Genomic DNA, 27,557 nt, shown 5'->3' on the forward strand with positions numbered 1-27,557 from the left:
GCAGTGCTGAGTTTTCGGATCATGTGTGCCATTTGCATAAGGTGCTTTATGGCCTGAAGTAGGCTCCGTGCGCCTGGTATTTGGAGCTTCGTGCTTTCTTATTCTCTTTTAGCTTTATCGCATCCCGAGCTGACACCTCCCTATTTGTTTATTCTCGGGATGATACTATTATCTATTTCCTTGTATATGTTGATAATCTAATCATTACAGGGAGTGATGCTTTTTTTGTTGATGTCATAATATGTAAACTTCATGCAAAATTTGCGATTAAGGATCTTGGGGTTCTTTCCCTCTTCTACGGTATTAAAGTTCACCCAACCTCAAATGGTCTTCTCTTGTCTCAACAAAAGTATGTCACTAATCTTCTCTCCAAACACAACATGCTTGACTCCAAGCCGGTCTCCACTCCTATTGTTGTTGGCTCTCGTCTTACTTTTCATGATGAGTCTTTATCTTTTGATGCAACTAAGTTCCGACAAGTGGTTGGAGGCTTACAACATCTCCGTATGACTCGTCCTGATATTTCCTTTGCGGTCAACAAGTTTTCACAATTTATGCATGCTCCTTCAGAGACGCATTGGAGTGCTGTGAAGTGTCTACTTCGGTATCTCAATGGTACTAGGGATCTTGACATTCATCTTCTTGCAGATACATCTTTTACTCTTCATGGTTTCTTCGATGTAGACTAGGCAGGAGATCTAGATGATCAGTGTTCTATGGGTGCATTTATTATTTTTCTAGGTGCTAATCCGGTTTCTTGGAAATCTACCAAGCATTGCACTGTTGCACGCTCTTCGACCTGAGGCTGAATATCATGTCATTGCCTCTGCAGCAATTGAGATCCAATGGATTAAGTCACTTTTGCTGTGTTTTTTACTGATAATTTGGGTGCTACATATCTTTCGACTAATCTTGTTTTTCACTCTCGGATGAAGCATCTGGCTATTGACTATTACTTTGTTCGTGATCGGGTGCAGACCTTCGAACTACGAGTTACTCATATTACTATTGAGGGTCAATTGGTTGATGTACTTACAAAGTCACTTTCTCGACCTCAGTTGTTTGCTATTTGCAGCAAGATTGATGTCATTTCTGGAACACCATCTTGAGAGAGCGTATCATGAAATAATTATTATAAGTAAATAGTTATTTGTTTCCTAATTTTTAGAGAATAATTATTATTAGAAAATAGTTATTTATTTCCTAGTTATTAGATAATAATTACTATTAGGAAATACTTATTATTTTCCTAATTTATATATTTTCTTATTTTCACTCGTAATGGTATTTATATATACTATATGTTATCATTAATAATATGTGTATGAATTCTATCGTCAATAATAGCATCCTCATCAATAATTCATGCTTCTTCAGATATCATGATCATATGATCATGTCCATGTCCCTTAACAATAATTTATTGAATTTGTAAATAAATTTAATTTTCTTCGATAAAATTTCTTACTTGTGAAGAATGAGGACCCCCAAACTGATACGAGGACCTCTAAAATTGTGATAAATGAGGACCTTCAAACTGTATTTTTTATAAAAAAATAAATATAAAATATAAATATTGATTGTGTCCAAATTCATCTTCCGTATTGAAAATTAAAAAAGAATTAGTTACCATTTGATTTGAATACTGGAAAAAATGATGATTATGCCTACATAGAGATGGAACTTGAGGAGATGCAGACGGATATTCCGATGAAGTGGAATTTGAGTGTTGTTGTGATGGTATATAATTCATTTCCTTTGTGTTGGTCCACTTCCTTTTGGTTCCTTTTGCACCTAGCAAGTCCAAGAAAATTACAAACTTAGTGGTTGATTAACTTTATAACGATTATATGAATAACATTTTGAATAAATGAAAACTTACTTGAAATTTGAGCTTTTCCCTTTCCTTTTTTTTTTCTGCTTGTACGATCCCAGTGTCGTGTAATATTTGCATTTGTAACTCCCTTTGCTTTAGCAGTAAGTGGGTTACGTATGCAAACTTCATCACTTCGAATATCATCACATGGTGTCTCATCATCTACACTCAACTTCAAGACAAGTTCGGAGATTTCATCTTTTGCATTATCAACCAACCTACATAATATTTTTCTCGCATCCTCATGTGATTTACTCAATTGAGTTAAATCGTATATCGATCTCATACTTGGTTGACAAACACCATCTCAGATACATAACCTCCAATACCACCGCTGCCACTTTCTTGAATATTAGAGTTAACTCTATTTCTTTCATTTTTCATCCATCTCTTCAGAATATAATAGTTGGGTAAAACAGTGACATCCATACAGTTAAATACCATCAAAGCATGCTTACATAAAATCCCCATCACCTCAAACTTATGACAACTACACTTTATTTCATGATTCTGCTTGTTGAATACCACATGCCTAATCCTTGAATTTTCATCATGAGATTTTACTTTGATCATGATCCAATTCTGATCATTACCAAAACAAGATGGTGGTTCAACATATTTGCAATTCAAAGAATTAATCAATTCAATTTCAAATAACTGGTATATAGTAATTGTATAAACATCAGCAGCATGAATCAACAATGGATGGTTTTTCAAAATTTGTCCAGCCTTACCATGAAGACAACGAGTATCCTCAACCTTCTCCTTTACCCGCCAATTATCTTGAATCTTTACATAATTCATTACAAATTCATACAAAGAACTCATCTTATTGCCTGCCTTTTTCAAAATCATATTTGTGACCTCACTCCTCGAAGTAGCCAAAAGTCCTGCACTGAACTTTCCATTGCTAAAAGCAGTAGCCCATTTTTCTTTAAGTCTGTACATCCCATTCAACCATTTATGACCATCCAAATTATATTTATCAATCATATATCTCCATGTGACCTCAAATTCATCTTCAGATTCACAATAAGTCATGCATTTATGCCATAATTTTTTAAAAGCTGAATCCCCATTTAAACTCCCAAAGTGTGAGGGGGCATTTTGATTTATATGCCATTGACATAAACGATGATGTGAATGTGGAAAAACTATTTCAATAGCATTCATCATGGCTTGACATTGGTCCGAAAAGATAGTTTGAGGTTGCTTTTCATTCATAGAATCAAGAAATGTTTTAAATAACCATTCAAAAGAACTTTCGGTTTCATCTGACATAAAGGCCAAGCCAAACAATACATTTTGCATATGGTGATTTATACCAACAAATGGAGCACATATCAAATTATACTTATTTGTTCTATATGTTGTATCAATTGACAGAACATCACCAAAATATTCATAATCAACCGCACATTTATAGTCCCTAAAGAAAAAGTTCATCAATCTATTGTTATCATCCAATTGCACATTCCAGTAAAAGTAATTCTCCTTATTGGCCTTATTTATAAAATATTGAATAAGTGCAGTGGCATCTCCATTCTCAACTTTGGTATGTTTTTTCAACCGACTCAAATGGTCATATGCATCTTTTCTAATAAAACCTAAATTTTTAGGTCCACATGCTTCATTTTCCATAAAAGAAACAGCACTAGAAATAGATATTCCAGCATTTACCATAGCTTCTAGAGTAGATTGTTTTGCATGTGATATATTGAATCTACTCACTCGCCATTCACCCTCTTTCTCTCTTGTAATCTTCAGTTTGGCTTTACGATTAATTCTAGTGATCGACTTTTGATAATCTGGAATCCTTTTACTAGAACTTTTTGTTGGATAAAAAAGAATTTAAATATCTCCACAATGACATTATATTATCCACTTTGGGCCTAAGCCCTAATGATTTTATTCTTGGGCTCTACCCAAAAGGCTTCATGTCAATGGAGATATCTTTTTCTCTTATAAATTCATGATCTTTCCCATATGTTTTCAATGCAGAACTATGTTTGCAACCTTGCAATCTCAACACCTTTTTCGTCTTTCAAACCTTGACATGAACAATTAAATTCCTTTAATTGAAGTTCATTAGTATGAGAAAAACACCTTTTCTCACACTAAATCCCTTGGCATGTGCATATTGACAATATAATAAATAAACATCTATACTGTTCACAATCGTATCCACTTGTAGCTTACTTTCCAAAACATCTATAATAGAGTTTTCAATTTGTACCTTGACATTTTTTGGCATAGATAAATCAGGGACTCCATTGTAATTCTGAAATCTGATCATTTTCAGCTTCTTGACCGTAGTCCCCGTCTAACTCTTCAAGTGACAATGAATTATTATCTTTCATTTTCCATTGTGAATGTTATCTTCACTGTAAAAAATGTTCGAAATCTCAAAACCACTAGAATCTGGCAGTAGCAGTGGTTCAAAATAGTGAGGAAATTTTTTTTACCCCTTTTATACTGTAGGGGAGGGGAGTTCGTTGGCAATGGATGGAATCTCTGTGACGAGAGAACGGTCGGATATGGAATGTCAAAAAAAAATGACAGGCTAAAAAAATAAGATGTTTCTCTTTCAAATGAGAACTCCTTTCTTACCGTAAACAAAATGGAGAGAATCTTGAACAGCGACGGCGGGACTACGTTGTTTTTTGGAGAGTTGCATTCATCGGGGATAAGTGGAAACTCTGTGATGAGAGAACGGGGATATGAAATTTACGATAAATTTTGATGGTCCAACTTCCCTAGTAATTATCGCTTCAAAAAATTCAACCATGGTTGAGTTTTGATTTCAATTAAGGGTTTTAAAAAGGAAAAAAAAAGATACATGTGTCAACAAATTAATGGTTCAAGCATTGCCTGCAGAGGTGAGATCGAACGAACCCAATTCATGGTCGTTCCCAGGTTATCTAAAAGAAGAGTTAATTTCACATAAATGAGCCTAATCTAGTTGGCCAAATTAATCAAGTTTTAAAATCTCATTAATTGATCGATGATTTCATAAACTAATTTATTTTTACCCATATGGAAAATATAACGTAAGGAATTTAGGTTCATCCAGATCCACCGTCTGTTTATGAAGTTGTCCAGATCCACCGTCGATTCTTCATTCGGCCTTTCCCTGTAAGACAGAGTCGCAACTCATCGAGAAGGAAAACGCCAGCTTGGCTTCTCTTCGTTCGAGCAATATTATTGCCGACTCCGTCTACGAGTGACCAAGTTATACCCTGCAGTTATTGGGTATGACTACGGGCCCCACGGTATGCTAATAACCCAAACTGTTGCTGGGTTGGTGCACACGTAGGTTTCGCTTAAATATATGCTATGCGGACATAAAATTGTTGAGAAAATCCTAAGGGGGTTTCTGCATCGGCGAGGGAAAAAGATTGATCGAGAGCTATGAATCCTGTGATCGCTTCACCGAATGAGGAGAAGATCTCGAATTCTAAGAGTACCGTTCGAGGTATGAGTTATGGCTTCTGATTTCTGTTCATGCGCGATCCTAACTTTTTTTCATGTGAAATCGTCTCTCACCTGTTAATATCATATCAGTTTTATGTTGAAATTAAAATGATTGATATCTCTGAAAAAGCTAATAATTTCTCACTTACATGTGTATGCTGATCGGAGATCTTAGTAGCTAGCAAATTTTTGTCTGAGAAAGAGTCTCTCAATACAAGCACATATTTTTTACCAAGTCGACATGACGACATACGCAGATATGCGATAACCAATGGTAAGAAGCAGTAGAGAAGGCGAGAAAGAGTAGGAATGAGGATAGGATCTCTCAAGAGTTAAAGCGATGGCTTAGAAACTTCGAGATGAGCCAGTTTCAAACTAATAGTTGTTTCCAGACTTTTTTTTCCCGGAATTAGGGTTGGTACTGATGGCAAGCAATTGATTCAATAGCAATTTTAAACTGATAGCTTCTTTAAAGTTAAGGTAAACGAGAATCTTAATTTATTAAAAAATATCAACCTTTTGTGATCCAATGAAAATGTAAAATCTAATATAAAGTAGAAGATTAGAATGATTCTTATGAGGTTAGAAGTATTAAATTAGAATATGTAGTCATTTTAAATATAAAACGGTAGAATATTGGGAACAAAAGGCAATATTTTTGAATCAATCTAAAAGTAGTTAGTTCTAGTGTTCTCAAATTAATTTCTACTGTAAGGCATCAGTAGGTTTTGGATGCTCTGTTGAATTACATGCTGCATTTTATGGGAGTGCATTAAGTTGCTTATTACGCTAACATAATGCAGGGAAGTTAAGTGATTTCTAACAGCACTATGTGGATTTGCACAATAATACTTTTTAGATTAGTTGCTTGTTGTGCTGACCAAAAGTAAAGGGGCGATTTTGGTTAATTCTGATGTTTTTATCAATTCATGTTTTAAAAAATGCTTTTGTTTTTAATTTAAATAATTAATTAATCTGGATATTCTGGATGGTGATTATTGATGCTTCTATTTCAATTAGTCTGTAATTGTTTATATTATGCAAAAATTTACTTTTTTCAGGTTATCTATGTGTAACAATCTGTGCCTGGTCGTTTAAGATGTGCTATCAACCTAATTTCTATATTTCTTGTCTTTATTTTGTGTTTCCCATGAAAAAAAATTCCTGTTTTGGGTTCTTAAATAATTTTCTTATTCGCATTGAGGATCATTTAAAGTTTGATGCAAGATATATTGCCGTTACTATATAAATAAACAAGATATTCTCATTGATGATAGGAGTTTTATAATCATGATTTCTTCTTTATTGGACTGGTACTTATTACTTATGGCTGGCTATATTGGTTCAAAACCTGCCTTGAGTTCTTGTGAAATGTTCTTTGCCCTTTAATTGAGACTTTTCTATTTATAATAAATAATACTCGTTGTTAATGTAATAGAGTGCCATTGCTTTTTGGCCTTCTGGTATCATATGATGGCCTTTATTTGCCATTTCCTCCTTTTTGAATTTGAATGAATTGATTTTTTTTATTATTAGCTACATAGCATAATTTTTTTTTGTTAATATATGTTTTTAGTTGGCCTTGTTTATGAATCACCGACTCACTTTCTTACTTCTGTGCTTTTGTTCCACAGAAGCAGTTTATGCTGGACTTAAGACAGCTGCACTAACTGGTTCAATTGCTGCCGTGCCTACGGTGTGTTTTCTTTCTAATACTTCTCTATTTTCATCCTGAATTTTCCATACCTTCATTGTATATTGAATATGCTCGTGCCACGTCAGTTGAGAATTACCAAACTATTGAAATCTGTTACTCAATTTTCAATGTTAACATGGATCAACTGAGTACAACTCGATATTCACACTTGTTATTTCTATATTTCTCTCAATTTGGATTTTCCTGACTTTGACATTTTTGTTTCAGTTGGTTGGATGTCGTGTTATTCCTTGGGCCAAACGTAACCTCAAATACAATGCTCAAGCACTGATTATAACGGCAGGTTTGTTCTCTAAAGAATATTAGTCAATGCTGGTGGATTTCTCACTTTTGATTTTTTTTTGAGAGTTAGATTACTCTATTTTAAATGTTGTATCTTGAAAAAAAAATAGCCTGAGTCTGTTGGTAAAATGTTTGTGTATGATGTAGGAAAGAGGAAGTACTAGTGCACATAAGTATCAAGATATGCATAGTTATTTAACGTGTGAGGCGCTCAAAAGTGCATAGATGTTGTAGAGCCTAAGGTGCTAGGTGCAAGGTGAGGCGCATGCCTTACCAAAATAAGGCGCTTTGGGTATAAATTTTTCCAATTCAAACATATATGAAGAATTTTTGCCAAAATATTTCACTAATAAAATTTAAATATTTCACAAACTATTAAACAATAATGTAAATATAAAATTCATTAACATTCAAATAGTTTATCTTTATAATCAAAATTAAACTTTAAATACCTAAATCATCAAAATCTTCATCATTTTCCCCAATCATATCATTACCATCATTGTCGGTTGTTTCAGATTTGTATCTAAATCTTAATCGATTTTCTGTTTTACCTAGTAGTGCATTCAAAGGACAACATGTTGTATTTCAAAGACAACATATTGTATTTCAAAGAACAACACCACTGTAGTGCTGTATTTCAAAGAACACCATCACTGTGGTGTTGATTTTCAAAATACAACATCAAAGTGGTGCTAATTTTGGAAATCAGCACCAAAATCAGCATCAAAGTGGTGCAGATTTTTGAAAAGTAGCACCACATAGAAAATCAGTGAAATACGTTGGCGGTGAGGGAAGGTTGATATTGATTTTTTGTGGGAGAGGAAGAGTCACATTGAGAGAAAATCAATGAAATAAGTTTGCAAGAGACTAAGGCTGATGAAATCCTCTGTACCCCTACCCCTTGTCCGTTTCTAGACCAGGGGTATCTCATTGGTGAGATAAACTGGACCCTACATGTATAATCAGTGGGGTCTAGAAGATCCCACCAATGAATGGAGTGGTTCATCCTCTGGACCGCAAAGTACGGTCAAGAGGATCCGTCCTCGACTAAGGGAGTTGAAGTTCATTTTCTAGGGGAGGGGAAGAACCACGCAATAAAAATGTGTCGCATGTATGCAAGTTAATGCAATATAATTAATTTAAAGGATAATTAAAGGTATGGATTGAACTTTAAAATTAAACTTCAATGAGGTGAGGAAAACCGCTCCTCAAGTGCTCCTTAACCTCTCAAAAGGCGTGCGATTAAGTGCGCTTCATTCAAGTACTGTGCCTGGTGTAAATGGTGTGCTTGGATGAACCTTGCGCCTAGGTGTAACCAGGTGCACGCATTTCATAACTATGAAGGTATGACCATTATCCATATACATCAATGAGACATGAGTTAAGAAACTTTTTAACCTTGCAGGCATGAACATAGTTAATATATGAAAACACAAACTTCCATGATTCTGTAACAACAAATCAGTAAATGATTTTTTTTCTTCTTTTTTGAGAACTTGTGCCCTCATGGGCCATTGACAATCTACATTTTTAGGATTTAGTAACTAGATGCTTCACACGTCTGTTGATGATCTCACACATTGGGTTTTATGCCTCTCATGATGATAAGAGTACTTGGGGAAGTGGGTACACATGAGAGATGAGATGGAGACATGGAGTGCAGGTGTCAATATGATAAAGGGGGTGGGTAGCAGCGTGATGGAGTTGGGCTGGGGGGAGATCAGATGACTCCTATAATCCTTAATTTTACTTGGTTTTGCAAAATCATCCAAATACAATTTATAGAAAAATTATATTGGAGATTTTAGATGAGTTTAGTTATAAATTTATTTTATAAATTTTTAAAAGTTATAGATTTTTGTTTTTAAGGGAGTCAAGAGAAAGTAGGAAAATTTATACTTTATTTAGTAGGAAAAGTTGTTCATGAATTGGTTATTTGTTTACCAAATTTGCAGGGTTGGAAGATTGAGTTATGGTTGGGCTTTTAAAAAGGACCCAACCCACTCTTGTTGATTATCTTCTTATTAATGAAATTTTGAATTTTGAGTTCTTAGAATTCTGTGTGAGAATGGTAGTGCTTGATGTTGAATATGGTAGCAAGAATCTAGTTTGACTAGAATGCCACTTGTATAGCTCGATGCCCATGATACACTAACATACTACTCAAAATAAGGACTGTAACATAAATATAATAATTGATGTAAAATGTGGCCTAATTGTTGTCATCATGCCAAATCAGTGCATGTGCCTCCCTAATTGATTGCAATTCTATGTTTGATCTTACCTATCTGTCCATGATAATTAATCTATTGTCCATAACTCGAGGGAATTCATTGAGGACAAATTCAAGTCAATATATTATTCAACAAATATAATGAATTGGCTCGAATCAGTTTCTTAGATCAAAATGACTTTATGTTACTCTAGGTGGTGATGAAATATAATGAATTGACTTGAATCAGTTTCTTAGCTCAAAATGACTTTATGTTACTCTAGGTGGTGATGAAATATAATGAATTGACTTGAATCAGTTTCTTAGCTCAAAATGACTTTATGTTACTCTAGGTTGCGATGAAATACAACTGTAACGAGTAATATAACACCCACATGGCTTTGTATAATTGTGACGATGTTGGTTTGGCATGGTCATCATGCACAATCATTGTCACCTTTGTAGATTTATGCATCCACATTGAGCTTGATGCTTGATTCACTCACCCAATTTATGTAAGATATTGGATTTTATACAATGACTGATTTAATAGTTCTGGATGTAAAGGTTGTTTATATTGATTGCTGAGACCTATTAATTTGAAATTTCATATATGGTAAATATAAGCTCATTTTTTACACTAGATTTATGCATTGTCAGTATAACTAATATTAAATTTTAACATGGATTGTGTATGCATGGTGGCAAAAGTAGGGATATTAATGGGTCGAGTTCGGGTCAGATTCTATATCCACTGTCCCTATACTTATCAGGTATAGGATATTCAATGGGCATACTCATACCGATTAAAGGATTGAATATCTTCTATATATATATATATATATATATATATATAATTTAAAAATAGATTAAACATCTAAATACCCTCCTCCTAATATCAACAAAAATAGTGGATTTTGGAAAAAGATTTTTTTTTTAATATATGTATATATATTATTTAATCAGGTATTTGAGTTGAATATTGGGTATCGATAGTCCCTCCATATCTTCCTCCATTTAGGTCGGATATCAAATTCGCATGGGGGAGGATAGGCATCCGACTACTAGTCGGGATTTGACCCCTAAATCTTATGATGGCAATGCTATCATACGCTAGCCAATTGCCCATCCCGAGAGGACATGGATTGTGAATGCATGATATCATACCATATATGTGTGCGATTGCATACATCTGCATACACATTATCCAACCTTCTTGTTCATTGAAGTTCAGCTATTAATCCCACTTAGCATATATGATATTATTTTCTTTGGGAGATCAGTTGAAACTGGGTGGTATATATGCACTCGGTGTAGTCAGTTCAACAAGCACTTGGTGTGCAAGCAAAGGATAAGGTGAGTTAATTGTCAAAAGCATTAAATAATTTTTTTTATTTGAAACAAAATTAATTTTACTTTTTCTAGGTTGGAGTTGGGTACCATGCCTTTTCCACCTAAATCGGATGGAAACGGATCTGAATGCCTTTTTTGCTTTAAATCAGACAGAAATGACTTTGCGATGAACTGCTATTTTTTTTCTTCCGGTTCTTCCTTCCATTTTAGCCAAAGGAAATGCAGAGAGAAAGTCAGTAGAGAAAACTCTTCGCCGCCTTGTTTCTTCTTCTTTTTGCCACATAGGAAATACAACCTAGAGTAAGTTTGCTTGTCCAACATCCCTAGAATTCTCCAAATCCTTCTTTTCTTTCAGGTGTGACATGTGAACCTGAATGCCAAAATTTCATTCTATTCCACATTTCAGATGAGCAAAAATATCTCAAACCTTTGCAGTGTCTTGTTTCTTATGTTTGCTGACTTTTGGGGCGTTTGAAGTGACTAACTTTATTTGCTTGTAATTGTTTCTTAATTTCCACCTTCATATAATTATGAATCAAATCATACAATAATCCATGCTATTGTTACATAGGAGTGCTCGCTTAATTCAAAAGTACTACGCATTCTAGCTTTGCACATTCCTTAACAAGCTGATGTAGAAACAATATAACGATCATTTATTTTCATCGTTTTGCAGCATCTATTTCCGGTTTCATCATTACCGCTGACAAAATCATTCTACACAGTGCGAGAGGTAATACTATTGGCAAGTATGATAAGCCAGAATGATCCCCTTCTCTTGGTCTGAGCCACTATCTATGTTCAAGTTTGATTTATGGAATGTTGCTGGTGCTTTGTTTCAACGAAAATATAATGCATGCTAATTATATTTCTTCACTAGTTTTTGTTGGCCAGTAGATACATTTTTTTTCTCTTTTCTGTTGTCACGATAAATAAATAAATAAATCTATTTTTTTTTCTCTGAAGAGTATAAACATGACAATTTTGTTCAAGTGGATAAACAGGAAGCACAAATATTTTAATTTATTATATACAGATTGTTCGACCAATGAATACAGATTTGTCCAAATTTGAACAATATGTCTAAGGAATCACTGCAATATCTCTATAGATCATTTAATGTAATACATGGGATTAGGGAGCTTAAAGGAGCGATCAGCCATCGGCATACCCAACAGATCGCTCCATTGATCCCCCGAGTTCCCATGAATCCTGAATCCCTCTGCTTCCAGCGTTGCTCGCCTTTCCGACTTATACGACACCGCGGGCTTACCGAAGTCAGAGGTTTGCCTGTATTGTGAAGCTAGATAGTTGTAGGTTACATGTAAGACATGATGGGAATCCTATTTGAAGGTTTGAGAACACACCTTAAAATAATCCTTTCCCACGAATGGTAACCAGCGAGCAACAGGTTTTTCTCAGTGGCGTTTCTTTGATTCTCACTTCGAGCTGTGAGAAGAACGATCTGAAATCCGAGACCGAGTAGTTGATCGTACAACCTTAGACTTGCAGGTAAAGCCGAAGCCCTCGCCAGGGCCACCCATTCGTCGAATGAAGTTTCATTGAAAGCTTCCGATCTGATCAAAGGTGAAAGAAAAACGTAGTTATCCGAATCGATCTAATTGTTGTAAGGGCATTTATTACACGAATCCGTGGACGGAATAGTAGGGAACATTGGAAAGCAGCGTCTCGTCGATGTCGAAGACCCACACATCCTTCTTGTCGCCCACGATCCGGACAGTCTCGGCGAAGGACAAGCAGTCAACGGCGATGATATCGGAGTCGGACAAGTAGCGGTCCCCGTTCACGTAGGTCGCTACGATCTCGAGGCACTTGGGCGGGATGGTCCTCCAGTACCCGGCGTTGTTGGTTTCCACGGAGAGCCTCCAGCTGTCGCAGAAGAGGCCGTCGGCGGCTCCTCCGACGCCGGCGGGAGCGATGCGCATGCGGAGGAGGGAGTGAGAAGAGTCGGCGGAGGCAATGGCGATGGCGATGGCGGAGCCGTAGAGGAGAAGGAAAGGAAGGGATTGGAAGGGCTCCATTGCAGCGGAACCTTACCTCGGAAAGGATTTGACAGGGGCCGTTATTGATCTTCGTCTTCCCCCGCTTTGGCTTCTAAATAAAGAAAAGAGAAGATGTCGTTCGGCCGCACAATTTCGAAGCAAATATATGTTTTTTCGAAGCAAATATTGAACAAAAAAGAGGTTAATGATTAACCAAAAAAATCGATCATAATTGTTTAAATACAATGAATGGGGGAAACACAAACTCTTGTAAGTTTATAGTTTTCGAATGCCCTATTCGAATTCTATCAACAAATACAATTCCATTTTGTTATATTTAAAGGAATTTGATGTTTGGAGTTATCAAAGGAAAGAAAAAACTTCACACTTTGACTAAAAACAAAGTAAACAACACTTCACCTCTACAATCAAAAAGTGGAGTTCAACTTTTGCGTACACGTCATTATTTTTATAATTTACATAAAAATATTAATTAATACTAGTGTAATCTTTCACACGCGTTGCGTATGTAATATAATAATATATAAATTATTTAGATTTTTGAAAATTCAAATTATTTAAATTTTTTAATGTCACCCTTATAAATCAAGAATTAATTATTTGGGTAAGATTCGTCATCCATGCAATAATGACGCTAGAGAATCTCATCAACAAACTACTGTAACGAACTTCTCTATGTAAAAAATTATTTTAATTTAATAGTATATTTGTCTTAGTAAAAAAACTAAGAAAAGTATATTTTTTAACATCATCGGCCTAAAATATTTATAGAAGCTTTTTTGATCATAACGCTGTCAATTCTAAGATATATGACTAAAGAGATCTATATTTTTTTTATATAAAACAACTAAAGGAAATTAATGATGAAAAAAATTCATAATAATATGCTGTAGTTGAGTCTCGAACTTTAGATCACTGATTGTTTCGCTTGTGGAATTACTAATAAATCTTGAAATTATTTTTAGTGTAAATAGAAAAAAAAGATATTAACGTAAATACATTTTAGGCTAGTTAGTTAGTAAAGGGGAAATTTTTTTAATAAAATAGTAAGATATAAAATTTGTAATAGTATGTTGAGCTAAGTGTGGTTATTTTCATGATCCGCCTGATGTAATGTGGTTCAGGCTCTGGTTTGCATGAACCGGTGTGATGTATCCAGGTTTGGATACTGGTTTGGTTCTTTTTTGAATGAATCGGGCTGGGCCACTCGGTGGAACCGAGACAGTTTTGCGGTTTGGCGGATCCTAACCGCCCTCCTACGAAGTCGAATCATATTGGATAGACGGCGAGATCGGACCCAGATCCACACCCGGACCTTCTCTACAATAATGCATGTCACTATAAAAGTACACGATCTTTGCTTCTGCGTTCTGGATGGGCTCGTTCGTATCAACGTCTCCGATCTGGGGTTCGCTTGTTTCCGATCATGTTCAGAGCTGTCAGATCTCACTTGAAGTCTCTCAAGGTTAGTCGAGCCTTTCCATTGCACTTCATCTTCCTCCTCAAATTCGGATTTGCGTGATGCCCTTGGTTTCTGTTTTGCATTTCCCTTTCTTTTTTAATAAGATGATGACTGGTGCCTTTTTTGTTTTGATTTTTGTCGTTTCTTTAGGAGCTGTTGGGTTGATAAGCCTTGGTCAAGTGCTGTATCAAATAATCTTTGTTATTATTATGCCTTTATTATGTATATAAACTCCATCTTGACAATTCATTAAAGTACATATTGGGATCAAATGGTGCCTTGTTTGCGTTTTTGGAATTTCCCCTTCCTTTATCCCGAAAAGGAATATTGTTTATCGATTCGGTAGCCATCAGCCGTCTATCGTCCTATTTAAACTTCGTAATATACAGATGTAAGAAAGAAAAGGAGAAAAGTATAGGCTTCTGATTTTGGAATTCGATCATCCCTGAAATAAATTTTGTTAGATTAGAGCTCGATTAGTTACATTACAAGAAAGAAAAACTCTTGCAATTTTAACAGGAAAGCATGTCAGTTTCTGGACTCTTCTTCAAGGATCATTAGAAGTAGTGTAATGGTAGCCACATTTCATGTTACATGAACTCATTTTTCCCTTTTAATACTTGTGCGCAAACAGCAAAGGAAAAAATGGGAAAAAAAAATTGATTGTAAAATTGTTGGTTGGACAGTATAAATGATTTTGATTACTTGGCGGTGAAAATGGAAACAAACTCATTTTTGGTATTAGCTGATTTTTATAGATCTGCAGCTGAAATATTTTGTTATTTGTTCTAAGGATGTTCTATCTGATAGTGAAAACAAGGCTAAAATGGCTAGACTAAAGCTCTGTTGCCAACTTACCACACATCAGCTTGCATTATACAAGTTGTATAGCATGGATTACTTAAGAACAAGATGGATGTTAGTTTTCTTTCCTCAAATGAAAATCATAGATAGGAAGCTGTGAGTTGAATTAAATGTTAGTTTCAAAACTCATTAGATAGCTACAAAATCACTGACATTAGGAAGAATGGTGGTTAGATTGTAAGGAAGCTTTAACAAAATGTACTGTGTTTGCTTGCTCTTATTAGAGAACTATTCTGGGTTGCAACCATGCTCCTGGATGTTACATTGGCTTCTGGTGGTTATGTTGTATATCTATGTCATGGCATTGCAACACCATAGATAGTGATCCTGTCCGAATGTTGAGTCGACGGACGCTGGGGACGTGGCGCTCTCCTCTCTCTCCGATCCGCTGAACGAATCTCCGGCGAACCTGCAAGGAAGTCGAGCCAGGAAGGGGTTCCCGGCGACGACCCTCCGACGCTCAAGTCAGGCAAGAAGAAAAGGATGAAGTGGCTCCAAAGATGAGAGATCGCGTACCTCCGGTGAAGTTTGTGGGCTCTTATATAGAGCTCTAGGGAGGCTTGTGCACACCTGTCGAGGCGTACATGTGTCCTTTACCATACCTCATTATGGGCTTACTAGAGGAACATGCCTGACTCCATGTTGCTACAGTCTGAGCACCTCTCTGATGGGACAGCAGCATCTCACATCGTAGGATTCTACGTATGACCTGATCGTCGAACATGCCTGTTGTCAGAAGATGTTCCCCAATGTCCCCTTATCCTTTTGTCTCTTTTTTCCCCGAGCCGAGCGTCCATCCGCTCGACAAAACTGCCGGTCCGACCGTGAAGATTCCACTCCATCGCGTGCTCGGCTGACACTGTTCCTTCACACCATTGCTGCTTTACGGATTAAATCTGATGTATATGTGCTAATAATATTTATTAGATTTTTATTTTTTATATATATTTTATATATTTAAATCTGATTTATATGTATTAATTGAATTTATTAGATTTTTTATTTTAAATATATTTTTTTATATGTTTAAATAATTAAATCTGATTTATAATTAATAAAGTTTATTAGATTTTTTTTAAAATATTAAGGTTAAATTTTAAATAATTAAATCTAGTTTTAAATTAATAAGATTATTAGATTTTTAAAATATTTTTGATACATTTAATTAAAATTTAAATAATTAAATCTGATTTAGAAATTAGAATTAATAATATTTATTAGATTTTTGTTTATTTTAAGTAATTTTTATATATTTAAATGTGATTTATATAAATTAATGCAATTTATTAAATTTTTTAAAATTTTAATTTATTTTATATATCTTTAAACTAAATTTATATGAATTAATAATCTTTATCTATTTTTTCGTTTATATATTTAAACTTGATTTAATAAAATCAAACTTTTTCTCCACTGTTTCACGCGAGACCGACCGCGATGCCACCATCGCGATGCCCGCGACACCGCCAGAGCCGTCGCCGAAGGCCACCGACGTCGCCGGAGGCGTCGCAGGAAGCCTCCGGCGTCGGAGAACTCCCGCGACGCCGCTGGAGGCGTCGGGTCCCTCTCGCTACGCCGCTGGATGCGTCGGGGCACTCCCGCGACGCAGCTGGAGGCGTCGGAGGCCTCCCGCGACGCCTCCGACGCTGCCGAAGGCATCACGCGATGCCTCCGGAGGCGATCGCAGAATGGCCAGGATGCTTCAAACTGAATTTAAGTAACAGAAATTGAAAACTTACCTGCAGGCGACGCGTGAAGAAGCAGCAGCGAAGCAGCCACGGCAAATCCGTCTAGTTGCAGCAGCGGCGGACGCAACGAACAGCCGCGGGAGACGAAGAGACAGGTTTAAAGAGATTAATTAGGGCTTTAAATAAAATGTAAAACAAAAAAGGAATCTTAGGGTCGCGCAGAAGAGCTGCGCTTCGCTCGCTTCTGCGCGAAGCGCAGCGACGCGCGCGCTTCTTCAACCTGCTGCGCTTCCACGTTCTCGGAAGTGCAAGGGCTGCGCCTCGCTTCGCTTTGCGCTTAAGCGAGCGAAGCGAGCGCTTTTGATATAATAAAAATAGTAGAAAACCTCCAGTCGGAGGGGAATGTTGTGGATTTTGAACAAGACAACAACGCCACAGAGAAGGCGGAAGGTGTTAGGGACTAAGCTTCCGAGCGGAAGGCCGAAAAAATTACAAACTTCTACGATGAAGGGATGGACTGGAAAGCGCAGACCGGCTATGAACTGGTCGCGGAAAACACAGATAGCTCCGCGCGGCGGTTTGTGTGGCCGTGCGGAGGGGGAGGATAAGATAAGTTCAAAGTCAGAGGGGATGTCAAAATTGTCCATCAGAATATCGGCGTCGCGCCGATCGAAGCGCGACTTCATGGTGGTATACCACTGGCCGAGGGCTGGGTCTTGAGGCTGAGAAGAGCTAGCCATAAGCCGAGCGGGAAAAGGTGCAAGAGATGGATGAAAGGGCAAAAAGCTTAAGAAAGGGGACCAAGTCGTAATCCAAAGACGAGAACGGGAAGAGAAGAAGAAAGCACAAGGAAAAACAAGAAATGAAAATAAGATGGCAGAAGGATCTTACGGAAGCAGACGAAGATCGAAGGGAGAATGCGAGAAGTCGACGGATGAAGCAGCAGCAAGATCACCGGAGCAAAAACGGCAAGGAAAGCTTCTGGGCACGCGAAAGCAAGAATGCAGCGGAGGAAGAAGGCAGAAGCTTTATAGAGTTGGGCCCGAGCGGCCTCTACCGTCGGATGCAGGTCACGGGAACCGAAGCACGTATCGAGCCGACCATTTTAAACCGCCTCGGTCTCGTCGCCTGCGACGTCGTCGTCGTACGATGACGGCAGCAGCGCCACGTGGCAGTCGGTCACTGGAGTGCATTTAATGAGCGCATGCCTGACCTTAATGTCGAAGATTGGCGTAAATTTTGAAGAGATCCGAGGAATGTTGGCGTTGACTAATGTTATACCTACCCCCGTGGGGGTCGAGCGGAGGATAGTTTCACAGAGACGTCGCTCGGCGTGACTGGTGGTTCAGTCAGTCGGACTAATCGCCTCCTTCGACTAGACTTAAAGGGGAGGCAAGTGATCCGGCAGCAAAGGTCGAGAGACCTCCTCCGGAGGGGAGTCAATGCCACGTGGAGGTCAAAAGTCAAAAGGGACAGCATGGGGGCCGGCCGATCGGAGAAGGTGTGGGTCGAACGGCCGAACGGGTCCGAGCGGAATCAAAGACAGCCTGACGGGAAGTCGGGTTTCCGACGCTCATGGTGAACAGGGTCGCTGGGCCGAGCAGGTAGCCCGTGGCCAATCCGTAAAGCAGCAATGGTGTGAAGGAACAGTCTCACCGAGCACGCGATGGAGTGGAATCTTCCCGGTCGGACCGGAGTTTTGCCGAGCGGATGGATGCTCGGCTCGGGGAAAAAAGAGACAAAAGGATAAGGGGACATTGGAGAACATCTTCGACAACAGGCATGTTCGACGACCAGGTCATACGTAGAATCCTACGATGTGAGATGTTGCTGTCCCATCAAAAAGGTGCTCAGACTGTAGCAACATGGAGTCGACATGTTCCTCTAGTAAGCCCATACTGAGGTATGGTAAAGGACACGTGTACGCCTCGACAGGTGTGCACAAGCCTCCCTAGAGCTCTATATAAGAGCCCACAAACCACCGGAGGTACGCGATCTCTCATCTTTGGAGCCACTTCATCCTTTTCTTCTTGCACGACTTGAGCGTCGGAGGGTCGTCGCCGGGAACCCTTCCGGCTCGACTTCCTGCAGGTTCGCGGAGATTCGCTCACGGATCGGAGAGAGAGGAGAGCGCCACGTCCCCAGCGTCCGTCGACACAAGATTCGGACAGGATCACTATCTATGGTGTTGCAATGCCATGACATATATATACAACATAACCATTAGAAGCCAAGAAAAGGAACTTACTAGACTAAGATTGCAAGAAAAGGAACTTACTTAGTCTTGTACTATTCTCTTTGTACATTATCTACTTTGCTTGAAAAGAAGCACGCTTCATTTTGGTATCAGAGCTTGTTCTAATGGTTGTAATGGCTGAGTAAAACCTTGTCAGGGTATTTTAGGGGAAAGGATGAGTAATTATTGAGTATCCCTCCAAAAATCTTTTATTTCCAAAACTATAAAGGATATCTTTCTTTAAAATTTAAGTCTAGTGAATTGCAACTGTTGATCAGTTATAACGAAGCTTAAGGGCATGTCTAGTGAATTACAACTGTTGATCAGTTATAACGAAAACATGAACTGATATAGTATCTGATTAACTAGGTCCTAATATTTATCGAACCAAACATTTGTGGTAATAAGGCGACCGGGGAACGACGGGTGGATTGTAAAAGAACAGGTCCTAACTTGGTAGCAAGGTAAATCCAAGGACACACCTGTGTGAACAAGAAAACCCTTAGAACCCTCTAAGCTGTAAACCTCAAATCGTAGGTAAGATAAGTAGCAGGAAATAGTTATAATAGTGTCTTATGTCAAGACGTTGGGAGGAAAAGATTCAAGAGTGGTACACAAAATCTCATACCTCAAACCTAGAATACCTTGACCTCGCTCAAAACAAAGGACAACCAACAAAAAGAGAACTTGCTCATAATCTATCAGTAATTTACGATAGAGTTTGTCTTTCTTGTCGGGTACATCTTAAGAACTTTAAGATAATCCAAGAACAACTTGAGGAAATCAGGAAGGAAAACAAGGAGTTAAGAAGAGCTCTAGAAAACCTTGCAAAAGAAACCACAGAAAATAGGCTCTTATCCGAAAAGCAGTTAAAAAGTATTGCTGCAGAACAACAGGTGTTCAAAATTTCAGAAGACCTGCAAAAGAAGCTGACACAAGTAGAGTCATTATTGCAAAGGGTAGAGACGTGGTCTTCTACATGAGCTATATTAATACTCAGGCAACAAATTCCTACAAAGACGCAGTAAGAGCAACAAAAGGAATAGAAGCACCAGCCCTTGGGTTCTGTAGACCAGCAGAATACAAAGGAGCAACAAGTAGTAGCACAGCCATCATCAAACAGGCAAATACACAAATCCAACTTTTGGTGAGTATTTTAGAAAAGTTGGAATCTCTTGAAGAAAGAATCAAGAAAATCGAAGAAAAGGTAGCTGTGAGATCAAATCCTCAACAAGAAACAGCTTTACCAGATAATTTAATTCAAAGTTTAACAGATAGAATAAAAACTCTATCTATACAAGAAAAGCCGAAAGAATCCAAAGGTAAATTAAGGGTTTTTACTGATCCATTTACTATTTTGGAAGAAGAACAGGCTAAAGTCAGGAAACAATGATGGCAAGAACAAGGACACAAGATTCACCTGTAACCACAACAGTAACAAGACCAGGAGATACAAGAGTCTTTGAAGACCAGATTAGAGAATATCGTCAAGATCACAGACGACGGTATAATGCTCAGAGGACAGTTCAAAGAATAGCTAGTCGTATCACGGGGCGGACATATACTCATTCTCTGGAACAACAAATGGACCCGCAAGTGCAGCTCAGACTATCTATGCAAGAAAGAGCAGCCATAGTACCAGCTGAGGTGCTATATCATTCTAGAAGAGATGATGCTTATCATCGAGTCTATATGCACAGATCAGAGGAAGCTCTCCTTGTAACAAGAAATCAAGTTGATCTATCTTTTATTCAACCAGAAAGCTATACGCAACTTCAGAGAAGTGGCATGAGGTTTATACATATGGGTGTAATACAGGTACGCATCCAGATCCTACATCGACAGGAGGAAGGTACCTTGGCGTTAGTTGTACTTCGAGACAATAGATGGCAGGGAGATCAGGCTATTTTTGCAACCATGGAGATTGATTTATCTAATGGAAGTCAGATAGTATATGTAATTCCTGATACTATGCTAACAATCTCAGACTTCTACAGAAACATACAGATATCTATCCTAACACGAGGATATGAAGGATGGCAAAACAGTGAAGCCAATCTACTGATTACCAGAGGCCTGGTTGGGAGACTTTCAAATACTCCAAATGTAGGCTTTGCCTATGAAGTCCAGAATGTGATGGACTATTTAACAAGCCATGGAGTGAGAGCACTACCCGGAAGAAGCTATAGTACAAGGGATGTTATTGGTCAAAACTGGATAGTTAGACCATCATCTGCTAATATCCCCGTACAACCTACTGAGGTAAACACACGGAATTTACTAAATGGGAATATATCTTTACAATTTGAAAATTACCAGGTTACTACAACAAGTCATCCAACGTACAATTCCAATGATGAAGAAATCCAATTGGATGAAGAAGAAATACGCAACCACACTGTCGCAGTATTAATTGAAAATCAAATTCCAGAAGAAGAGCTGCTAATCAAGAGAATCTCTTCCCTAGCTGTATTACCTCAAAGACGAACAGTAGGATCCGCAGGATATGATCTGGCTATCAGCTATCTGCAGGAGATTGCCGCAAGGACAAGATCCATGATGGCTACTGGCATATGTATTCAAGTACCAAAAGGAACATATGCAAGGATAGCTCCAAGATCTAGTGCAGCTTTACGGGGTTTAATGATTATGGGAGGCGTCATTGATAGTAATTACAGAGGTGAACTCAAAATTATTGTTTATAATGCAACTGATAATGACATATTTCTTGATCAACAAGAATGCATTGCGCAAATTATTCTGAAGAAGATTACTACACCTCCTGTAAGAGAAGTAGCTGAGTTGGCAAATACCACAAGGGCTGATCATGGATTCGGATCAACAAGCCAAATATGCTCCAGGTATCTAGCAAACCCTTATTGCACTGGTTGTCAATATTGTGATGATGATGCAGACTCTCATCCTCAACCAATACATTGTTGGGATCTTAGATGGCTAGAGGGGGGGTGAATAGCTCTTTAAAAACTTAAACACAACTTCTACACAGATAATTGTTAGCACAGCGGAATAAGACAACTAAAGGAAAGAAAAACACAAGCACACTAACACTAGGTTTTACGAGGTTCGGGGATAACTTGCCCCTACTCCTCGGCGTGTTCGTAAGGTGGACGACTCCTTGATCTTCGGTAGATCGTACCCCGGATAACTTCCGGCTACAAATCCTCCTTCTCGGTGGAGTAACCTCCCCACAACGTCTCAAGAAATATCTAAGTTAAAGCACGAGACTTACAGAAGCTCGGTGGCAAAGAAGAATAAAAATGTTTACAACCACGCGAGGATCAGTAGCAGAACAGAGATCGCAGTTCACCCGAGAGCGCAAGAACTTCGCACAACAGCACAGACTTTTCTTTCAAGCTTTCTTGTTGTTATTCTGTTCTCTCCTCTCGCTGTGTTTATTGCTTCTCAAACCTGATCTCTGCTGTCACCGATCTGGTCCAAAACTGCGCAAATCAGCGCTGCAGCTAATCCCTCTTCCTACTTACCTGGTTCTCTGAACTCACACCAATGATATCACAGTCATCACTGGCGTCTTCTGAGCTCGAACCAATCCCCAGGAGTCAAGCAGATCGCAGCCAAATCACAGCAGTATCCGTTGATGCCTGAAATGCACCATGCGCCGCTGAAATCAGCAGAAAGACCATTTGACGCATTCCTCTTATGAACTTAATTTGAAATTAGGCTTGGAATGATACCTGTTAACCTGCAAACTCAAAAGCTAACAGCACAGAGGATTATATCACATAAATGAATGAGGTATATCAAAAGCAGTGAAGGAATCGCTGATACAGCGAACAAATCAGAGTGTGTGGATCGGTCACCAGACCGATCACAGTGCCTTGGACCGATCAGGCAACAGCCTGATCGGTCTGAGGCCATTCTGATCGGTCGTAGGGACCGATCAGATTGAGTGTGGATCGGTCCACAGACCGATCCACCCCTTTCTCTCTTCTGCAGGCTCTTCTCCTGATCGGTCTCCCTGACCGATCAGATTGCACTCAGTGTGCTACTGAGTGTTTTCTGATCGGTCTGCAGACCGATCAGATTTCACTCAGTGTGCTACTGAGTGTCATCTGATCGGTCATCAGACCGATCCATGGAACTCAGTTTCACTGGATCGGTCTGCCGACCGATCCACTGATTCATGTGTTATTTGATCGGTCTACCGACCGATCCAATGTGCCATGGAATGTCCACTTAGGACCCTCTCTAACCTAATCCGGAGAACGAGCTACCGTGCCCTCTCCGAGTCCATCAGGTCCAGAGAACGAGCTACCGAGCCCTCTCTGACTTCGCATGCCAAGTTTCCTTCTTGGACTTTTCAACACCAGATGTCCGATCACCCTTGATCCATCTGGATTTTCCCTTGCCTGGCTTCACTCACCAGGACTTGCACCTAGCTTCACTCACTAGGGTTTTCACCTGGCTTCACTCACCAGGATTTCCAATCTGCCTGGCTTCACTCACCAGGACTTTCCAACTGCCTAACATCCCAGTTAGGACTTTTTCAATCAGGTCAACCAAGTCAACCTAGATTAGTAATCAATCTGAGTTAAATATCTGATACAAACTTAAATCAGTGTTAACAGCAAAACAACATCCAGGTCAGACTGTATCAACAATCTCCCCCTTTTTGTTGTTTGACAACACGATTTAAGTTTAGATCAGAAATGCTCATATACCCATAATTTTTAGGGAAATCAGGATCCTCCCCTTAAGACGGATACACCACCAAGTCAATGACGGGAATCAAGATCCTTCCCGTTATCCTCTCTCCTAAAATCAAGCTTTCATACATTAAACTTAGGTATCCTCTCCCCCTTTGTCAAACACCGAAAAGGTGCGAATAAGATAAGATAACTTAAAGAACTCCCCCTTAACCCTTACTGTCTGTTTCTTAAAGCACTTAGAATTCCCTCTAAGTGTATTATAAGACAGTAATAAGGAAATAAATGACAAACAAGACATGCAAGTGAACAGCATATTAATAACGGATAGAAAATGAAACATAATAAAGAGCAAGCAAATATAAAACTGAGTAGCATAAATACATGAGTAGCATCAGAAGTGCAAACATCCAAGTCAGACATAAAGACTAACAAATAACATCCAAAATACATACAGTCAACAAACAAACTGTATCAATTAATATCCTCACACTGAGGAACATCACCATCATCGGCAGGAGGGGTAAAATCCTGAGGCGGCACGCTGGAGGATGGATAGCCTGGGTAAGACTGCGGAGGCGGGTAGCGAGCCATCCATCCGAGTAACAACTGTTGTGTCACCACCTGATGACTGCGCATATCATCGAAGCGCTGGTCAATCTGCCCGCGCAGGTTAATCTGCCCGCGCAGGTCATCGTAGCGCTGGTCTATCCGAATACGCAGGCCATCCAGCTCAGCAGATATCATCTCATCGTGCCGATCAAAGCGGCTCTCCAGCTCGGCGATCTGCCAGCGCAGATCAGGATCGGCCTCTCCATCGTCAGCAGCAGGAGGAGCAGCAACAGGAGCAACCTGTCGTGGAGGTCCCCTTGGTAACTCACCCAAAGCTCTCCCATCCTTCCACTGAACACCCCCATTTTGTCCTATGATGCCAGACTTGGAAAATGCTCGTTTCCCAAGTCGGCAATCCTGCCTGACCATTTTGATTACCCTACCCTTAGACACATCTATCTGAAGGGTCTCAAGCCAATCTGTAATTATATGCCCATAAGGCATATAAATAGTGGAGCTGTTGGGCCGAGAATATGAGATGATCGAAGAGTAGATGCTGGACATAATGTCAAAGTCGAGACGTCGACGTAACCCATAAAGCATCAAACAATGATAGGGTCGGATCTCAGCAAGAGGTTTGGATGTGATTGGAAGAATACAGTTTGTGACTATCTTAAAAAGAATATAGTCAGGGGCAGATAGTCGTAGGGCAGCAAAGGTGGGAAAATCAACATCCAACTCATCCAGATCATCTGGTCTAGGATGACCGAAGAAGTACTCATAGATGGAGTCAGGTGAGACATCAAGTGGAGGACGTAATGATTCTGGTAAATCAGGATAAATGGAAAAAAGATCCCCCGAACACATTCGGCAGCCTAGATACCCAAAAAATTCTCTGATGGAGAAATCGATAGATCTTTTAGCGACTCTGGTTTTATAAACACCATCACTGTTCTGATGAAGATTGTTATAGAACTCAGAAACTAGGTCAAGATTGATGTCCCTTTCTAAGTAGACTACCGAGTCAAGTTTAAAATAGGCTAGGGTTTCGGACACAGAAGGACAAAATTCATCCATGTACTTTCGATCCACAGATCGACATGGAAGCAGCTTGAATGTCCTCTGTTGAAATGCTTGCTCAAAATGGCGGTTCGGGAATCTTGAAGAAGAGGAAGGTTGAGGTCGGGTGGGTACCTGGGACTTGGATTTCTCAGGTGACTTAGATTTAGAGCTCCCTTCACCCATTACTTTCTTTCTAAGGGTCAACAATGTGGTAAAATGGGGCAATGAGTGAGCACCGGAGCCACCAGCACAAAAAAAACATATATGGTGAGAAATGAAACCGAACTGCCAAAGGTCTAGAGAGGTAGAGAGTTACCTTGGTGCCATTTAACTTTAGGCTAGGGCTTCCGAGGGCTAGAGCTTCGTCTAGGGTTCGGCTAGTGGTCCTCGTGCAACGAGAAGAGAGTGAGGTTAGGGAAAGAGTCGGTTAGAGTTCCGCGTGAAAGAGGAAAAGAAGAAATCGGGAGGTTTTAATGGTTACTGATGGGTATACAGTTGATGAAATGATCGGACGGCTGTCCGATCAGTGAAATCCTGACCGATCAGGGAACGTCCTGATCGGTCAGGGATTGTCCTGATCGGTCGTGGGGACCGATCAGGGAGCTTCCTGATCGGTCCCTGGACCGATCAGATGTGGATCAGAAGGGTCGATGCGTGCCGGTGTCTCCTGATGGATCCCTGGATCGATCCAGTGAACCTTCTGTGGTCAGGAATGTCCTGATCGGTCGCGGAGACCGATCAGGTATCGTCAAATCTCCTGATCGGTCGTGGAGACCGATCAGGCATCATCCTGATCGGTCCCTGGACCGATCAGTGTCTGATATAATTTCAGAGGTCAAATTATGAACCGTTATCTATCGAGAATTCTGAAAAGTTCAGAACTCAAGAATTCAGAATCTCCCAAATTCATAATCTAGAATCTAAGAATCAACACCCACAAATATATTTAAAAAAAAATTGAGCTCTTATGGTCTGAGCTTGTTTAGAGCCCGAAAGTTTCAGACTTTAAATCCAAAAACTCAGACATTTGGAATCTTAGAATTCCAATCTCAGAAACCCTTATAAAACTATATAGTGAACCAAGGTATTAATTAAGATTTAGAATTGCTACGATCAGTTTCAAGTCTGTCAAAATATATCCAAGTTACTATTATTTCCTTTAACAACCTATCGTATTGACAATCAAAGTCATGAAATGAATCAAACAACCATATCAATCAACACATCAACCAACAACCATAAATAGATAATTTCTAGACAAAAGTCCAACCAAGATTCTTTGATTGGAATATATGAGTAAGATCTAGGAGCCAAATACACATGAATTATGTAATGGCCTTCCCCATACTCAATTTATGTCTCTTCAACCTAATTATTCAAGGGATGCATGATACATTTTGAATAATTTGATTGATCCTAGCATCTCACCCCATTTCTAGCAAACAAAAATATTTTGTTAAACCTTATAGTTTGTGTGAGATGTTCCCAAGTTGCCCAAAATCATTGTCCCAATTACTCTTTTCATTTTAATAGTCCTTATTGATCATGGTGAAGTTCTAATGACCTAAGGAGCCAAACACATTCCCAACTCCCTCCTTAAATGACTAAATTCATTTTCCGGAAGGGGTTTGGTGAAAATGTCGGCTAGGTTTGACTTTGACTCCACATATGTGAGCACAATGTCACCCCTAGCTACGTGATCTCTAATGAAGTGATGACGCACTTCAATGTGTTTAGTCCTTGAATGATGGACTGGATTTTTCGTTAGGTTTATTGTGCTTATGTTGTCACATAGCACTTGTACACCCTTATAAGAAAGTCCATAATCCTCTAGGGTGTGTATCATCCACAACAACTGTGATACACTCTCTCCCATGGAAATATATTCGGTCTCGGTCGTGGAGAGAGCAACACAATGTTGCTTCCGACTCGACCAACTAACTAAAGATGAACCTAAAAATTGGCAACCCCCACTAGTACTTTTCCGATCCAATTTGCATCCAGCATAATCAGAATCGGTATAGCCTATCAAATCAAAAGACTCCGTACGAGGGTACCACAGTCCTA

General features: G+C 39.0%; 2 protein-coding genes and 1 pseudogene across 2 annotated transcripts; 1 reads left to right on the top strand and 2 right to left on the bottom strand.

Annotated features, from left to right (window-relative positions):
* Nucleotides 1-1,765: 1,765 nt before the first annotated feature.
* LOC121989150 (protein FAR1-RELATED SEQUENCE 5-like) lies at nt 1,766-3,590 on the bottom strand. The gene is made up of 2 exons (XM_042543017.1): nt 1,883-3,590; nt 1,766-1,794 (listed from the first exon to the last, which is right to left on the bottom strand). The coding sequence occupies exon 1, from the start codon at nt 3,557-3,559 to the stop codon at nt 2,159-2,161; it is 1,401 nt and encodes a 466-aa protein (XP_042398951.1). The 5' UTR covers nt 3,560-3,590; the 3' UTR covers nt 1,766-1,794; nt 1,883-2,158.
* Nucleotides 3,591-5,192: 1,602 nt separating this feature from the next.
* On the top strand, nt 5,193-11,882 carry LOC121989152 (early nodulin-93-like). Its single transcript, XM_042543018.1, has 4 exons — nt 5,193-5,351; nt 6,985-7,046; nt 7,275-7,350; nt 11,594-11,882. The coding sequence occupies exons 1-4, from the start codon at nt 5,288-5,290 to the stop codon at nt 11,683-11,685; spliced, it is 294 nt and encodes a 97-aa protein (XP_042398952.1). The 5' UTR covers nt 5,193-5,287; the 3' UTR covers nt 11,686-11,882.
* Nucleotides 11,883-11,899: 17 nt separating this feature from the next.
* Nucleotides 11,900-13,384, bottom strand: LOC121989151 (annotated as a pseudogene).
* Between the last annotated feature and the right edge of the window lie 14,173 nt (nt 13,385-27,557).

The sequence above is a fragment of the Zingiber officinale genome, chromosome 6B, assembly GCF_018446385.1.
Source record: "Zingiber officinale cultivar Zhangliang chromosome 6B, Zo_v1.1, whole genome shotgun sequence".
NCBI lineage: Eukaryota > Viridiplantae > Streptophyta > Magnoliopsida > Zingiberales > Zingiberaceae > Zingiber > Zingiber officinale.

What these genes read in the sequence shown, in the direction of transcription:
- LOC121989150 (XM_042543017.1), bottom strand. Translation starts at nt 3,559, where the DNA reads ATGGTAAATGCTGGAATATCTATTTCTAGTGCTGTTTCTTTTATGGAA.
- LOC121989152 (XM_042543018.1), top strand. Translation starts at nt 5,288, where the DNA reads ATGAATCCTGTGATCGCTTCACCGAATGAGGAGAAGATCTCGAATTCT. An exon ending in CAATTGCTGCCGTGCCTACG is followed by an intron (nt 7,047 to 7,274) that starts GTGTGTTTTCTT and finishes TTTTTGTTTCAG; the next exon opens with TTGGTTGGATGTCGTGTTAT. An exon ending in AGCACTGATTATAACGGCAG is followed by an intron (nt 7,351 to 11,593) that starts GTTTGTTCTCTA and finishes ATCGTTTTGCAG; the next exon opens with CATCTATTTCCGGTTTCATC.